We start from the raw sequence: 18,860 nt of genomic DNA on the forward strand, positions 1-18,860 counted from the left end.
AGAAATTTACTAACATTGAATATAAATTTAAATGTTCTGACGTCTGGAGTGCAGCCTTATTAGATGTAAAACATAAATGGCAAACAGTTCAGACAAGAAGGGACTAACAACTTTTGAAATGTGATGCTACAGGAGAGTGCATAAATAAAATTAAGGTGAAGGTACTGAAAACAACAACACCACATTATTGTAATTCCGGTTGCTGTACACATACACATAACAGCAGAACTTGTACCTCCTGAAGAAGATGGTTGTCACTTATAGAAATATTGTGAATAAAATGGAAACAGCAACTTGGCGCAATTCCTTGAAACACACCATTGATGAATCACACAGAGAAAACTTGAGGGATCATAAAAATTCTAGTTGTCATATATCTTGTACATGTGTAGTGTATATGAAACATGGTCCAAAGAAATAAAAAGTAAATAGCTTTTTGACTCAGTTTCAATAAGATCTGTACTAACAGCTCTTGACAAACAATGCACTGATTTAATGTGTGTGTGTTATGTGAAGAATATACATGTCAATGTTATAGCTTCCATTAAACTTAATCAGGATAGTGAGAGATTCAGAAGTGAAAGATGAGTCAGGCTATCACATCAGAACCATTTTCGTTTTCTGATGATGCATTGTCACCCTAATGAGGTAAAAAAAAAATCTTGAGTCAACATCCATTCTCTATTATCAAAGTGTAGGGTGTTAAGAGAAGAAGAGAAAAATTATTATGGTCCTTCTCTTGGCATGTAAGATAAAGCATTAAATAAAAAATAGAAGTTAAACATTGATGTTGTTATGAGATTGAAATTCAAAAGACAGTTTTGCTAAACATGGTTTTTTCCAGAGTACTACATGTACAGTTTCTTCTCATTCCAGTCATGTAAGGAGCACGGGAAGAATGACTGCTTAAATACTTCTGTGTGTTTATAAATTATAGAGCACAGCAATCAGTCATCCTTTTTTTGCAGGTTTTTCGGCTAGTCCCTAGCCATTAGCAATACACCATTTTCTGGTCTCGATGCATGTCAGTTCCCTGTTGTTCGGGCATCAGTCACAGTCACTGATGCCTGAACAACAGGGAACTGACATGCATTGAGATTAGAAAATAGTGCATTGATAATGGATAGGCACTAGCTGAAATCTGAATTTGCCAAAATAAATCCCGCAAAAAAAGGATGACTGATTGCTGCGCTCTATGATTTATAAATCATATCAAAGTCGCTGGGTGCGCCCACTTTCCTAATGGAATGTAACCTGACTTCTGTGTGTTCTGCAATCAGTGTAATCTTGTCATCATGGCCCCAATGGGAGTTGTATGTAAGAGGATGAAGGATACCTTTACAGTCTTCAGTTAACAGTGGGTCTTGAAACTTTGTAAGTAGGCTTTTGGAGGAGGTTTGACACCTATATTCAAGGATTTGACAACTTACATTTTTCAAAATTCTGTGATGGTCTCCCATAAGTCAAACCTATAATCATTATTACCCTCCTTCTTTGTATACATTTAATATCCTCTTTTAGTCCTATTTGGTATTAGTCCCACATACTTGAGCAATATTCTGAGATGGGATGCACAAGTATTCGTTAGCAGTCTCCTTTGTAGACTGCCTGCAATTTCCCAACATCTTACCAATGAACCAAAGTCTACCTACCACCTGCTTTACCTATGAGTCAGCCTATGAGATCAGTTACACATAGGTATTTGTATGAGATTACCAATTCCAACTGTAACTCTTTGATTTTGTGACAGAGGATGCTAGCACTTTTTCATTCTGTGAAGTGCACAATTTCACATTTCTGAACATTTAAAACAAGTTGAAACCTTTGCACTTCTTTTAAATTGTACCAAGAACTCGCTGGATATTTGTGCAGCTTTTTTCAGATAGTGCTTGATTATAGATTACTGCATAGTCTGCAAAGTCTATGGTCACTATTAATCTACATCTACATCTGCAAACATACTCCACAAGCCACCATACAGACCATGGTGGAGGGTATGTTGTACCACTGGTAGTCATTTCCCTTCCTGTTCCATCACAAATAGAGCAAGGGAAAAACAACTGTATATATGCCTCCATATGAACCCTAATTTCTCTTATCTTATGTCCGTGGTCCTTATGGAAAACATACATTGCCAGTAGCAGGACGGTTATACAGTCAGCTTCAAATGCAAGTTCTCTAAATTTTCTCAATAGCGTTCCTTGAAAAGAATGTCTCCTTCCCTCCAGAGATTCCCATTTGAGTTCCCGAAGCATATCACTAATACTTGTTTGTTGTTTGAACCTAACAGTAACAAATCTAACAGGCTGTCTCTGAATTTCTTCAATGTCTTCGTTTAATCTGACCTGGTGCAGATCCCAAACACTCAAGCAGTACTCAAGAATAGGTTGCACCATTTAATCTGACCTGGTGCAGATCCCAAACACTCAAGCAGTACTCAAGAATAGGTTGCACCAGTGCTCTATATGCAGTCTCCATAACAGATGAGCCCCACTTTTCTAAGACTCTCCCAATAAACAGAAGCGAACCATTTGTCTTCCCTACTGAAATCCTCACATGCTCGTTTCATTTCATATTGTTTGGTAACGTTACACCATTACTTGAACAACATGACTGAGCCAAGCAGGACACTACTAATACTATATTTGGACATTACAGGATTGTTTTTCATATTCATCTGCGCTAAATTACATTTTTCTGCATTACACTGTCATTCATTACACAAATTAGAGTATCCAGGAATGTATTCTGTATGCTCATATCCTATCAACACTTTGAAGTGAGTCACTGCATTAATACTTTTCAAAAAACTAGAAATATAGAATCCACCTGTTGCCCTTCACCCATAGTCTGCAGGATATCATGTGAGAAAAGGACAAGCTGAGTTTCACACAAGTGATGCTTTCTAAAACTATTCTGATTTGTGGACAGGAGCTTTTCTGTCTCAAGAAACTTTCCAGTATTTGAACTGAGAATAGTTCAAGAGTTCTGCAACAAACCAATGTTGGGGTATTGGTGTGTAATTTTATAGGTCAGTTCTTTTTACCATTCTTATACACAAGAGTCACCTGCCCCTTTTTCCAGTCATTGGGGGGTTTGTGTTGGGTGATCATCTGCCAGGTCATTAATATACAATATGGACAATAAGGGTACCAACACATTTCCCTGGGACACACTTAAGGCTACTTTTACTTCTATCAATGACTCTCCATTCCAGATAATATGCTGCTTTGTAGCATATTTGGAAGTTGCTTTTGCTTCTAGTATTGTGGGTGTGAATTCCACAATTCATCCTTAATTCAGTCTTGCTTTTACCATAAATCGCCAAAATCAGATCAAATACATTTGAAGGTGGTTTTGTGATACCACTCTTTGAATAGGAGCAGTGCAGCACTTTCTGTAGAAAATATTTTAAATACAAATACCATTAAGAAATATATGTATGAGCATTTAGGTGTAAGAATACCTAGGTACCTGAAGTTGATTGTCCAAGAAATTTCCTTAGCGATGAATTCACAAGTCAGATTAAAGAAAAACTGAAACAAAATATTGCCAACTGGTACTTTATGTGCCTTGTCAAAATAATTTAATTGTGCAGTTCTCCCAGATAAGTTGTATTATTATGGTACTGCCGGTAATTGCTTTCCATACTGTTTAACTAAAATGATGCAGAGAATTACATTAAGAAACTCAGGGAGTGTACACAATGAAACAGCATAGGGAATAATTACTCATATTACAGGTGCAACACAGGACCTGATGTCAGATTTGTTCTTGTTTTGCATAAATTATCTTCTATCACATCACATATCCAAGATGCAGAAACAGTTCTCATCACTTATGATATAAGTATTTCAACACTTGAATGTTACTGGTGTTTTGGTTATGAGCTGGCAACCCATAGCATGCCAATCAATGATGCTCATCGCTACACCACAGTGCTTGCAACATTGCTCACAGCATTGCTCCGACTCCTGGAGAAACAGCGATCCACTGCTCAGAAGTTCTCATTGGAAACAACAACAGCACCCTGAATCCAGATCTTGCAAATAGTCCTCTGTGTGGCAGCACTTGTGGCCATTCGCATTCTGGTCATGTTGTCAAATCCTCTTTACAGTTATGAGCATCAAATGTAGCCCTTTCAATTAACTGGAGGTATGAATTAAAAAACGCCTTCAGTCACAACTTTTCGTGTTTTATTAAATACATGACAAATTTCAGACCCTGTGGGTCCACCATCAGGTGTAATTTGTCTTAATACATGTTTTATTTCTTCTCTTGACAGAGGTAACATGCATATTCCTATCATGAGAAGGTTTAATGTTAGGTTATGAATTTCCTAAGTTGAACGTGAAAATATGTGCAAAATAGCGGAAAAATGAACAATGTAAACTTACCACATAATCCAAGGAAAGCATTTTTAACGTTTTAGCACCAGCAAACATTCTTTCCTCCATTATTTTCGTACATGTTACTTCATTCATGAGGCACATTTGCACGCACATGTTTGTAAAGTGTAAACACTTCACAGATATTTTTGTACATGGTGTTATCAAAGTTGAATTTATTCGTAGTGCTAAAGATATAACTATTAAACAATTAACATGTGCTGGAAATGACTTTAGAATAGGTCTTTAAAATTACTGAAATAGCTATGGCTTGCGAAATCTGTTTGTTCATTTAACATAGATTCAGGTTTTTTGATTTTGTAGAGGTATATCCCCAGTTGTTCTAACAGATTTAGGGTCTTACCATTGACTTCATTATGTAGTACTACCAAATTGTTGTCTAGACTGTTGATGACATTTTTGTTTCCAACATGTGTTGTGCAATGACTGATTTTTCGAAATGGTTGGGCCTGAAAGCATTTAGGTGTTCTTGGAAATGGGTTTTGAACTTTATGCTTGGTTTCCTTACATAGGTAGGACAATTAAAGTTTTGCAATCATCAAGTGGGTCTTTATTTTTCTCAAATGAGAAGCCTCAGTTGTCTATGTGCAGCTCAGAATTGTTGTAGGGTTGTCATACAGAGGGTACAGATAATGTCACTACACTTTTGTCTGCTTTATGATGGAACTTAATCCTCAACTTCATATGTGACATGTAACAAGCAACAAAGGATACTGTACTGCCCAAAATAAGACTTTAGTAACTTTTCTGATAGTCTCACTTTTTGTAAACACCTAAAAATCCATGCCACACCTCCAATCTGTATCTCACTGAGCGGCACTTGGTGTTATTGCACTCCTGGTCTTTCTCATGGGTGACTAGGGTCTGTGTGCTAAATAGTTGACTTACTTCTTTTATTCTGGATATGAGATGTTTCTTGTAGTCACTATTGTCCAGTTGAAATGGCAATAGTAACCATTGTTGTATCAGCCCCATGACCATAGGGCAGAGAGAACAGTGCCAAACCTATAGCATCTAGCTTTTCTGTGTTGCTTGTTTCACAATAAGACAGTATTGTATCCCAATCTCACTCTTCAACCTTAACATACATCAAGAGCCTATCTGCCAATGTCTTATTAAAGCCTTCTGTGAGGCCATTCGTCTGGGGATGGTAAGCAGTTGTCACTCTGTGAGTGATTTCACTCCGTGAAATTATTTCTGCTACTAGAGTCTTCTGTCTAGATTCTTCAATAATCGCAGGTGACCAGACTTTGGAGCTTCACAGAAAACCTTCAAGATAGCTGGCTGTAGATAAGCTGGGATGATGAGCATCTATTTTTGCCAGGTTCCTCAAATTTAAAGGTTTCTATGGTTTTCAGCAATGATGGATCTTTCCACTGTTCAGCAGCAATGTCATTTAATGCAGTGATGACTGAGATTTCATCCGCACTGCTGTGTTATGCCAAAGTGTTCCTCAGATGGCATTCAGCATCATGTTTGTGTCTCTTAAAGCTTCAGAGCCCATCTTGCCAGTCAACCTGATGGATCCTTCATGCTGGTCAGCCAGCATAGAGAATAATGGTCTGTTACAGCAGGGAATAGTTTTCCAAATAAATATCAATGTAACATGTTGGTGGTCCAAAAAACTACAAGGCTCTCTTTCTTGGTTGTAGAGTAGTTTCTCTATAACTATAAGCTATCATCTTTTCAGCACATTCCTGAATTTGTACTAGAATTGGACCTCTCCTAAAACTGCTAGCAACAGTGTGAAATTCTCTCTCTGCATTCTCATCATACAATGCTAGGACTGAAGAAGATTTTAGCACCTCAATTCAAGGAAAAAAGGAAAGATCTGTCTTAAAATCTCATTCCAGGAAACTCTGGCATGTCTCTGCAGTAGCTCTTGCAGGGAAGGTGGCTTGACACAGAAGTCTTATATGTCTCACCAATGTTGTTGTTGTGGTCTTCAGTCCAGAGACTAGCTAGAGGCAGCTCTCCATGCTACTCTATCCTGTGCAAGGTTCTTCATCTTCCAGTACCTATTGCAACCTAAATCCTTCTGAATCTGTTTAGTGTATTCATCTCTTGGTCTCCCTCTATGATTTTTACCCTCCACGCTGCCCTCCAATACTAAATTGGTGATCCCTTGACGCCTCAGAATATGCCCTACCAACCGATCCCTTCTTCTAGTCAAGTTGTGCTACAAATTTCTCACCAATAGTCCAAGCATATTCCAAGTAAACTTGTCACATCACGAGTGTGCCGAGGAGTTGGAAAATCTATGACTATTCTTATTTCCTCTGGATCAGGACAGGCTCCATCACCATTTTCTAGTTGCCCCAACATTTTTAGTTCTTGGGCAACAAAGAGGCAATGTTTGGATATAGGGAGAGGTCTCTAGTTTGACAACACTTGGATACGAATGTTCTTCAAATTTCCTTGAAGAAAATGACTATGTCATCCAGATAGCAAAGAAATATCATCAATTTTAAGTGTTGACTCAGATTGTCCATCATATATTTGAAATTGGTTGGAGCACTTCATTGCTGTGAAATACTTTGGTCCTTTCAAGCAGCCTTTGGTGTCATGAGAGTGCAACACTGGGTTCATATCTTTTTTTTGTGATTTTGTTCAGTCATTGATAGTTGACACAGAAATTCCATGTGTCTTCCTTCTTTAGAAGAATCACAGAAGAGGACTAAGGACTCTCTGAAGGTTCAATATCATCATCTTGCAGCATCTTCTCCACCCCTCCTGGATTATCAGTTGTTCAGCCAGCAATACCTTATGTGAGTGCTGACTAATTGATAAATGATCCCCAGTATTGATTCAGCATTGTACCATGGACCTCTTGCTCTTTCTTCTCTCCACTTCAAACCTCTAAGCATCCACAAATTGTCTGAGAATGGCAAACAATCACTGACATTCATTCATTGTGGTATATGCTGTTGGCCGTTCGATAGCAGGTACTGTCGGCAGTTAGACAGTAGCTTACTCCCGTGGGTTGTCTGTAGCAGTAGTGAAGCATGATACTTCACTGATGGCACTGAATTGCTTTTCCTGTACTGATTCAGCTGTCCTTAAGCACATATTTTTAGGGATGAGCTGTGGTTACCCATGACAATTAGTTATCAAATGTTCTCTGTGACCACCTGTTATGCTTACAATCCCCACTGATATGTAGATTTCTTTTCTTAGCCCGAATTGCTTTTTTCAATTGCAAAAGATTCAAATAATAACTAAGAATCAGGATCACCCCAGAGAATTGTGATAGGACCTTTATTATTCTCTATGTACATAAATGATCTAGCAGACAGGATGGGCAGCAATCTGCAGTTGTTTGCTGATGATGCTGTGGTGTATGGTAAGGCGTTGTTGTTGAGTGACTGTAGGAGGATAGACAAAATTTCCAGTTGGTTTGAGGAATGGCAGCTAGCCCTAAATGTGGAAAATGTAAGTTAGTGCAGATGAGTAGGAAGAATAAACATGTAATATTCAGATACAGTGTTACTAGTTTTCAGCTTGACACAATCAAATCATTTAAATAGTGGAGTGTAACATTGCAAAGTGATATGAGCTGGAACGAGCACGTGAAAACTGTGGTAGGGTAGGAAAATGATTGACTTTGGTTTACTGGGAGAATTTTAGGAAAGAGTGGTTCACCTGCAAAGGAGACCATGTATAGTACGCTGGTGTGACCTATTCTTGTGAACTGCTCAAGTGTTTGGGATCCATACCAGGTCGGATTGAAAGAATTGACTGGTGTGGATAGAGCTGTTGTGAAGGTTGAGATCTGTCAGAATACTGGTCACAAAAAACTTGCCTTCCTTGTCTGCAGTAGCACATAATGTGTCCAAGATGTCCACAGTGGAAAGAAACTGGTGTGTAGTCCTCTGTCCCCTAAATGCTCATTTTTCTATGGGTCATTACATTGTCAAAGGAATAGGATGTATTTGCATTTTTCATGGATCAAGGTCAATGTTTAATGGGCGCAGCATCAGTCAGACATGGCCAAATCCATTTCCCCTGGTTGGTTCACTGGAGGCAGAGACTGGTGCTAATGATCGATACACTGATGTGTGAGAGAGGTGAGGTAATGGTGGTCTTTCAAAGCTGGCAAAGAGACCACATTCAGGAGTCATTTGTACTTCTTTCATCCAACATTTTCTGTTGCATTTCCCCAATTCACTGGCATCACTTGATGAATTCTTCATTTGTTGTGACATACTTTACCAGAAGAGCTTGGTACAGGTCTTTTGGGGCCACTTTTATAAAGTGTGAGATTTTGTCTGCTTTTGTCATATTTGGATTCACGAAACATCCTGCTTGTAAGACTGTGTTGTTTTCCCATGATATTGGCCCTTTTCTTCAAGTGTTCCTCTGGTAAGTGGACTTGCTGCTGACTGTCATTAAATGTTTCCTTCAGATCTGGAATTTGTCCCATTTATTGAGCTTCTCTTCATCAATCCCGAAGCACTGCTGTGCTGTGCCATTGAAGTAAAAGTACACATTTTCCAGACACATCATGTCAGCCCACTTGTTGTATTTGGCAACTTGGTTGAATTCTTTCAGCCATTTTGTTGGGTCCTGACCAGCATCTCAAGAAAACACTGATAGATGCCTGATGCTTGTTACTTTTTTGGAATCCATAGGTTTTGTGGAGATACAGATGCTGGGAATGATGTACCACTAGTATTCTGGTTCCAGTCCATGTAGGTGATGATTTTTTGTTTACTAATTGGACTCATGGTGATTTAAATGTTCTGAAGTACCCAAGGTCTCCACCAAACAAAGTAAGATCTCAACCACATTGAAGTCCAAATCCGAAAGCAGAATTGTCGTTGAAGTACCACAAGTAGCACTGAAAGCAGGCTTATTACTGACACAACAATACAGCCCGAATAGAACTGAACTCCTGAATGTAGAATGCTGCTATTTATACAAACTGCAAATGTTCCAGAATATACAAACATTACAAATACAAGATATTTCAAGAACCTTCCAGAAATGATCAATTCTAAATAACAAATGCACAAACACACACACACAATTATCCCATGTCTGCATGTATAAAATTCTGCCTCATCCTAGCCAATTTATCAGTAAAGGATTAGAGAACTGTGAAATATTCATGAGTTTACTGACTATATTGGAAATATTGTTCAGAAAAAAACATATTTTCTACAAGGAATAATGCCCAATTATGGGCCACAAGGATGTAAATGTTGATAGTGCACTTTTAGGCAATTATTCTTTACTGCAGATTCCTGTGAAATCACTTCTTTGTCCTCTTTTATCCTATATTTTTCCCTTCTTTTTCTCTTTTTGTCCCCATTTACATTTCAGAAGCTGTGTGATTTCTTTGATTTGTCATCTGCCATATAATTTTTCATCCTACTTGTATGCAGTCTAGAATTCCAGTTTGGACATAGCTTACATGTACTCACTATCCATCCCTATTTCTGAAACAATTCATTGCCATTGTTTTCATTTTCTCTTTTCTTCCTACATACATTTTCACTGAAATTCATGCTTTCATCCAGTGATTCACTGTGTTATATAGACTCTAGCATGACATGGAACGTTCAGGAAGGTATAGATTAACAATGAGAAAGATTTAATACACACTGGCTTAATAATTAATTACTGTTAAACTGTTATAAACTGTTCTTGCTACCTCATTGTATACTTAACAAAGTCAAATTATCAGGAATATAGCTACTTTGAAAAAGCTGCCATTTTCATAGCTGCTGCTTACTGCTAGTTTTTGTAGAGATAATAGAACGTGACTCATGAATTAGCCTCCTTGCACTTTGCCCTCGTCATTTTTAAATCTTCTACAAGCAAATTCTGTGTTACCATTTTTTCTCAAGCAGCAACATTATAAATGAGTGAATTTGCAAGTTAGAAATCAAATAAAATGACACTGAACAGCATACAATAACTACCTAACATCCATCGTTAGGTCAGAAAAATATGTTTTAGTCTATAGCTGCAATTTTTTTGTTTTGCCTACTGGCTACAACTTTTGGGAAACAGTGCCATCCTCAGCATAACAACTGCTGATTTCGACATAGATCTAGCCAGCGAAGCCGATAACTAAACAAAATTCATTGATATGATTCAAGTATTGGGTTTCAGCACAAATTTCACTGATTTTTCTTGAGTAAATGAAATGTCTACAACATGTATAGATAATATTTTAACCAATTACACTTATAAAGAGGCAAATATGTTTTGTTTAGATTTAGAACTTTCTGATTATTGCGCTCTGTTTATGGAGTTACCAGAAACAATAGAACCTTGCTAAAAAAAACCTACACAAAACACCAGTTCAGCAAATAAAATATGAACTTATTCCATCATAGATTAAATAAGGTGGAATGGGCTAAGGATCATAGTATTTCATGCTCTGAAAATTTTGCTACTTTCCTGGAAAACTTCCTACACGTTTTAAATGAAACGTTCCAACTTACTGTACATCATAAAAAGGTAGGAAATAAAGTAAAGTGGATTACTGAAGGAATAAAAATCTTGAGTGCAAGAAAAAGACGGCTACATAAGGATCTAAAACATAACAAAAGTCCTGATTTTGCTACCTATGTAAAAGATTGCAAAAATAAATTTAAAAACGTTGTAAAGGTAGCCAAAGAACTGGCAAATAATAGTTTTATATTGGATAATAAAACAAATCAAAGGCATTATGGCCAATGATCAACAGCTGAAACAGGTGCCACAATAGAGGCCGTGATATTTCTGAAACCAAGATAGAGGATAAAACTATTGTAAATCCTGCTCAAATTTCTGAATTGTTTAATGAATTCTTTTTAAATGTAAGCAAATCTAATGTCAGTGTAGCAGAGTACCCAGACAAGGTAAATTTCTTCAACAGTGAGGAACTTGATGGTGAATTTTTCAGTACAGTTACCAAAACTTCTGTAAAAGATATAGAAAATGTAATACTATCACTAAAAAGTGAAACATCAGCATCATGGGATGGGATACCAACAAAAGTTTTAAAAATAGTTTCTAAAATAATTGTGCAGCCATTAACTGCAATAGTTAGCCAGTCCCTTCAATTAGATTATTTTCCAGACACACTTAAGTATGCAGTAGTTAATCCACTATTCAAAACAGGCACAAAAGAACATATGGGAAATTATCAACCAGTCTCTCTTCTTCCATCACTATCAAAAATATTTGAGAAGGTAGTTACCATACAAATTCAAAATTTCATAGAAAAATTTAAAATAATCCCAAAAAATCGGTATGAATTTCAAAAAGGCAAAACCACAATATCTGCTATAAATAATTTTGTTGATAAAATTAGCTCATCTCTAGACAACTCACTGCATGCCACAGGAATTTTTGTGACCTATCAAAGGCCTTCGATAGTGTGAATCACTCCTTGCTACTGGAAAAGTATGGAATTAGGGGCACGGTATTGGAATGGTTTAAATTCTATCTAACCAACTGAAGACAAAGTGTGGTTATAACATCAGAGAGAGGAACTTATACTTCAGAATGGAAAACCATTTCACATGGAGTACCCCAAGGTTCTGTCTTAGGTACCATTCTGTTTTTGTTTTACATAAATGATCTGCCACTTAATATTGAGTGTCACTCAGTTTTATTTGCAGACAACACATCTTTAATCATTAAAATTAACAGTACTGATCAAATTCCACAAATTGTATTTAATACTTTAGAAAAATTAGACGCCTGGTTTCATTTAAACGGGTTAAACTTAAACATGGAAAAGGCTCAGTTAATGCAGTTTAAAACAAAACAAGCAAAATTAAATGATATTCAGATCAGTCACATAAACCAGGATTTGCAGGAAGCTAGCTGTGTGAAATTCCTAGGAATATCACATATACAGTATCACATATACAGTACCCCAGCAAATAAATTAAATAGCCTCGCATTTGCAATGAGAATAGTATACAATGCTACCAGTATGGGCATAAGAAAAGTAGTGTATCACCGCTACTTTGAGTCAGTAATAAGGTATGGAATTGTATTTTGGGGTAACTTAAACCATATGTGTCGAATACTAAAACTTCAGAAAACCATCATTAGAAATGTGCACAATGTAGGGTGATCATATCACCCACTCCTAAAAAATCTAACTATACTAAGTGCTCCCTCACTATACATATATGAGCTGATTATCTTTGTACACAGTAACCCTGATTTATTTGTAGCAAATCATTTTCAACATGATTACAACACCCAAAATCAAAATAATTTTATGTTGCCCACTCACCATTAAAACTTTATACTCAAACTCCACATTATATGGGTATGAAAATTTATAACAAAGTGAAAGGAAGAGAATTGCTCCACATAAATTTAGAAACACTGGAAAAATCCATATATGTGAAACTAGTGCAGAAATGTTACTATTCAGTAGAAGAATTCATAAATGACAACCTGAAAATTTGAGCAGGAGCCAGTAAGTGCTTAGGACTGTTAATCTTAAAAATTTGTTACTTTTGAAGAAAAACTATTATGAGCAATTGCTTAGTTAAATAATTATTCAGTACTGTATATTATATTACTGATATCATAAGGAAAATTGTAAACCAGTTTTTGTGTTTTGACGAGTCTCCTGTACTTTAAGTCAATGGCTTGAAATCGTATGTTACGAGACAATGAACTTCTACTCTACGTGGCACACAGTCCTCAAGCTCACTTCTCAATTAGATTTTCCAGATATTCTATAGAGTAAAACATATATTTTTGGGTTGTGTTGATCGCTGTTACAAGTGACAGTATGTCAGAAATATGTAGTATGTTGCTTGATCAAAGACATATAAACAGGAAATTAGAAAAATTTAATTTTAATGAAATAGTTACGACTTGAAAATGGTTGTATCAAATGAAATATGTGTTTATTAATTGCAGTTCATAGTTAGTATAAAGTTTATACCCACCTATAACCAAAAAGTAAATCACCAGTCCCAAAACTAGTAGCACAGCTATTACTAATATAGACCACCGGAACAGACGCCAGTTTTTCTCATTGTCTTTCCACCAGTGCTGTGAAGAACAGTGTCCATTCTGATATATAGGGTCAGTAGAAGATCCCTGCAAATAAAAGAAAGTAGATAACATTAGCTTTATATAAAGTTTCTGTTTAGTTTCAATCATTCATGCAATGTAATATTGAGAAGCAAAACAAATCAGTTTTTCCATTAATCCACCAACTGAAGTTGTACCACATCTTTTCCTCTGTAAACTGAATGAGGTGGCACAGCAGTCCCATCCAAGCTTGTGGTCTATGTCTAGTGATGATGTTGGGACATTAAGCTGACACTCTTCCTGCATCATCACTGTTTCTTTCTTAACAATACAACATTGGAATTAAAAATTTAACTGACTTATGTCATGGTAAATTTATAAATGTACCAATAGTGCTATGAATCTTCTGAAAAAATTTGACTAAACTCACGCTGTCTTCAACAGAGCATTAAAGCTTGGACTTTGTTCTTCCTTTTATTACACTAATGTGATGTGTAATGTTTTGCACCACACATTGCAAACACATTTATATCTAATGATTTATTTAGCGGCTGAAGACATGTTGCCCTGCAGTATACAGTCTCACTTCCACATTGCAATTTGTGAACACCTGATTTAGGATGATACGCGTTCATTAACAAGCTTCTTACAAAAAGCCAAAATCTAATGATATATAAATGTTCAAATTCTGCAACTTTAAATTTTGGCATTTTGTAGGAAACTTGATAATGGAATGTGTTATCTGAAACCATTCATCTATTAACCAGGAACACCCCCACCTCAGTTCTTTAAAAATAGAATTCTTGTGTTTATGGGATCATATCTTCTGAACTATGTGTCATAAAATCATATAATTTTGCAGATACACTCAGTGGTACACAGGGTGTCCCATTTATCTTGATCACCCCAAATAGCTATTTGTCCAGATGCAAATTACAAATTGCTTCAAGCAAATGTTCTTTAGCTGTCAGGGGGATATCAATCAGCATGATTGCCTTCATTGTAACTTTGTTTTACAAATATATGAACAGCAGTATGACTTTTTTGAATGGCACCCTGTATTTTTTATTCAGTAATTCATTTCCTCTCTAAATACCTATTCAGAAATGTATCACAGTGTACCATTCACTGAAACACGATGTTATTAATTACATACCACAACACTGACTTTGAGCCCAAGATCACAAACTCGTCCACTTGCTGGAGTTGTCAGAAAACTAAATTGACTTTGACTCTCCTGTACCATTGCCCAGGTGTAGAACATTGAAAGGTGTTCAAAGTGGTGACCTTGGACACCGATACACTGGTTCACTCATTGAATGAAAGAATTATTTACTGCTTCCAGTGTTGTCTGCTGAAGAGAATTACAAGCAAGCACGATATGTTTCAGTATGACCTCTAGAGATGTTGGAATATCGCGATAGACGATGTCTTTAATGCATCCCCAAAGAAAAAAGTCCAGAGGATTTAAATCAGGAGACCTAGCGCACCAAGTAACTGTTCCTCCTTGACAAATCCATTGGGCAGGCTACCTTCAGTTCAGAACATGACGTGCAAGCAAGGCATTATGTGCTGGACATCCATCGTGTTGATACCACATGAACATTCTGGTTCTTAGCGGCACTTCATCCAGAAGAGGAGGAAGTATTCGTCTGAGGAAGTTGGCATACACTGTGCCGTTTAGACTACCATTGATGAAATATGGGCCAATAATTGTAGTACCAAGCATCACACACCAGACATTAACTCTCCATTGACACTGATGTTCCACCTGTCTAAGACTTTGTGGGTTGTCACTGGATCAATAATGCATGTTCCTCGTATTTACCTGTCCTTTGCTTGAGAAGGAACATTCATTGGTAAATAGAACATTGGAGAAGAAGTTTGAGTTGGCAAGGATTTGCTGTTGTATCCACTGACAGAACTGTACACGATTCTAGAAATCATTCCCATGCAGTTCTTGATGTAGGTGTACATGGTAAGGATGGAACCAGTGACATATAAGAATAGGATGTACACTGGTTTTAGGGATGCCAATCTTGTGTTCAAGCTGCCATGTGCTCACATGTGGATTCATAGCAATGGAAGCAAGAATAATAACTTTGGCAGCTTCGTCTGTGCGAGTGCTACAGCAATTGCATTGTCCTGGGTCGAAACTTCCCATTTCCTGAAGCATCACAACAAGATGAGTAAACATCTGTTGGGAAGGTGGGTTCTTGTCAGGATGTTGCTTTCTGTACAGTTCTTCTGCCTGCGTAGCATTTCGCCTACCGTCAACAACAACAACAACAACAACAACAATAAGAGAAACATTATGTGAAGCAGTTTGTAGGAAGGACAGCCTTTACTGTATGCCTATTCTACACAACAGTTTTAAAAGGACTAAACTACTGTACTGACTGTACCCGTGCATAAGGAAACAGTACTGAAATTACTGCTCTGCTAACTTACATTCCCCATAGATGAGTAGCATTTCTACCTTCTCTTCATTGATGAACATTCTACTCGCACAACTCTTCAACTGACAATGGTTGACAGAATGATGGGTGTGCTTTCTAATTATGTTTACATTTGTCCTCCGTCAATGTCAGAATGTGAATGTGTTCCATTGCCCCGAGTACCTGCATTAACCACTGGGAGCATCAACGCCAGTGTTGTTTTATGTAATTAATAGCATTGTGTTTCAGTGAATGGTACACTGTGATACATTGGCAAATTACCGAATAAAAATACAGGGTGCCATTTAAAAAAGTCATACTGTTGTTCATATCTTTGAAAAAACAAAGCTACAATGAAGGCAGCCATGCTGATTGATATCCCCCCGATGGCTAAAGGACATTTGCTTGAAATATTTTGTAATTTGCATCTGGATATACAGTTATTTAGGGTGGTCAAGATAAATGGGACACCCTGTATATGAATACTGTGTGCATAGGGTCAGTAGTAAAGAAGTAGCAAGTCAGGTATGATGCTGAAATTTTATTGCATGGAAAATGTAGTAAATAACTAATTTCATTTGTTTCATTATTTTCAGAGGAGTGTCAGAGCAAGAAAAAGTTTCAGAAAGGTTTCAAATTTCATGTAAGGTTTGTTGAAAGTAGCTAAATAGTCTCATTCTCAAATACTAGATGAATCTAGTCTGTGAAATTTGCATGCCATGAGTTACTCTGCAACAGTTCCTAACTGTAATGCTTGAATTACTTTTGTTAAATGCTCACCTTGAGATTATGCTGCTTAATGAGTATATTATGGCAGCATTTTAAAATTTTGTTGCCCCTGGAAGCTATTAGACAGTCACCCTGAACTGGGACCAGGTGAGTTTCAGAAGCTGAGTAATATAGATTCTAATTTGCAAGTCATATTGTATAAAACACGCTACATTCTGATCAGTTTCTGTTGTTCCATGCCTCTGTGGCCAAATAAAACTTCTTATGCCAGGATGGCTATTAAAAAAGATGAAGAAGCAAGTCATGGGCAGCATAACAGAGCATATTACATCTGTAAAATTGTATTTTGATTTATGGAATGCTATCACAGGGAGACTCACTTGATCAAAAACAGGTACAATATGAAATTTTCACCATGAAAGTCATGTAGGCTATGTTTTCAGGAAGTGAATATCATAAGCTGTATCTCAAAATGTTAAGCATAATACCTGCGAAGACAGGAAAAAAGTAACAGTAAATTTACTACATCAAAATATCAGAGGTTTAAAAAAACAAAATTAATGAATTTCAGATCTGTTTAGATGACCTACAGTCTACAAATCCTGCTTATATTATTTGTATTTCTGAACATCATTTAGGTAGTGAAATTGAAATGCTTAATATGGAAGGGTACACCTTAGCTTGAAAGTATTGTACAAAAGAGACGGAGAAAGGAGGAGTTGCCACTTACATTAGAAACGGTCACAATTATAAAAACATTGACATTCTTAAATACTGTAGTGATCAGTATTTTGAAGCATGTGCGACACAAGTAGAAACACAAAAAAGAAAAATGATTATGGTCACAATATACAGGGCTCCAACTGGTAATTTCCAGCTATTCACTAAACAGCTTGATGCAGTATTAAATTTTTTAACTTCTAAAAATAATGAACTCATACTAAGTGAAGATTTTAATTGAAATATTCTGTAAACAGTGTCAAATTTTTAGGGCTACAAATTGACCACAACCTAAATTGGAAAACTCACACTCTGGACTTAATGAAATGCCTTAGTTCAGCTACATTTGCAGTATGCATGTCAGCAGAAATAGATGATTTTAAAATGAAGAAATCAGTTTATTCGGCCTACTTCCATTCACTAATGAGTTATGGAATCATCCTTTGGGGAAACTCCTCTCACAAAGTGAACATTTTCAAAATTCAGAAACGAGTCATTAGAATTATATCTGGCGTCAGTCCTAGATCATCATGCAGAGACCTCTTTAAGAAACTTGGTATTCTAACTACTACTTCTCAGTACATATACCATTGATGACCTTTGTCATTTCCAACATGTTTCTTTTTATTCAAAATAGTACTAAACATGATTATAATACCAGAACTAAAGACAATCTGTATAAGGACTATAAAAGCATAACATTAGTACAAAAAGGAGTCAAGTACATGGGTACTCATATATTCAGTAACTTACCAGAGCATATCAAAGGTCTTGTAAGCGATAAAGATCGGTGTCAAAGTGGATTAAAGAACTTCCTGTTGGCCAACTCCTTAATAATAATAATAATAGCTTTATTCAACATCGAATGGTACACTGAACATGTACAAAGAAACAGTAATGATTAGAGTTATTTGTACAATACACAAGACACATTCTTCTGAATACATCATTAATTTACAACAAAATTACAATAAGATGTTTACTGATTTCTATTCACATAATTGTGATTTCTATTCACATAATTTGTTGTTCTTCATATATGTATGGTACTCTTCTAATGTGTAGAAAGGGTGTTTTACTAAAACTTTCTTAAGCTGATGTTTCAGTTTAATTGTAGGAAGAGCCATGACTACACCAGGCCAGTGCATTAGCTAATTTCATATCTGTGTACTGAGGCCCCTTTTTATAAAGTGCTGTTCTGTGGCTGCCAATGTAAAATCTTTCTTTATTTCTAATATTGTACTGGTGTAAATCTGAATAAGTGTTTGGGTGCAGTCTTTTCACAAGCAATATGGCTTTTAGAATGTATGTGTTTATAACAGTTAACACCTCTATTTTTAGAAACAAGTTGCAACAAGATTCCCTGTATTTTTCTCCACAGATTATTCTCACACACCTTTTTTGAAGAATGGGTAGCTTATCTAGATTATTTTTGGTTGTTGCCCCCCCCCCCCAATTTCTACTCCATAAATGAATATATTCTCAAGGATTATAGCTCATAACTCTGTCTGCATTAGAATTGTACAATATCCATGTATCTGAGTAAAAAAAATAAAAA

The 18,860-nt window shown here is 36.5% G+C and overlaps 1 protein-coding gene across 2 annotated transcripts in view; it reads right to left on the minus strand.

The window, feature by feature from the left end:
• The window catches only part of LOC124602927, a 274,195-nt gene that overhangs the window by 54,355 nt on the left and 200,980 nt on the right, over nucleotides 1-18,860 (minus strand). For both annotated transcript variants that reach the window (XM_047136357.1, XM_047136358.1), the window contains exon 2: nucleotides 13,328-13,481. In XM_047136357.1, the coding sequence (XP_046992313.1) occupies nucleotides 13,328-13,481 (154 nt within the window). The remainder of the gene's footprint in view (nucleotides 1-13,327; nucleotides 13,482-18,860) is intronic.

The sequence above is a fragment of the Schistocerca americana genome, chromosome 1 (assembly GCF_021461395.2).
Source record: "Schistocerca americana isolate TAMUIC-IGC-003095 chromosome 1, iqSchAmer2.1, whole genome shotgun sequence".
Classification (NCBI taxonomy): Eukaryota; Metazoa; Arthropoda; class Insecta; order Orthoptera; family Acrididae; genus Schistocerca; species Schistocerca americana.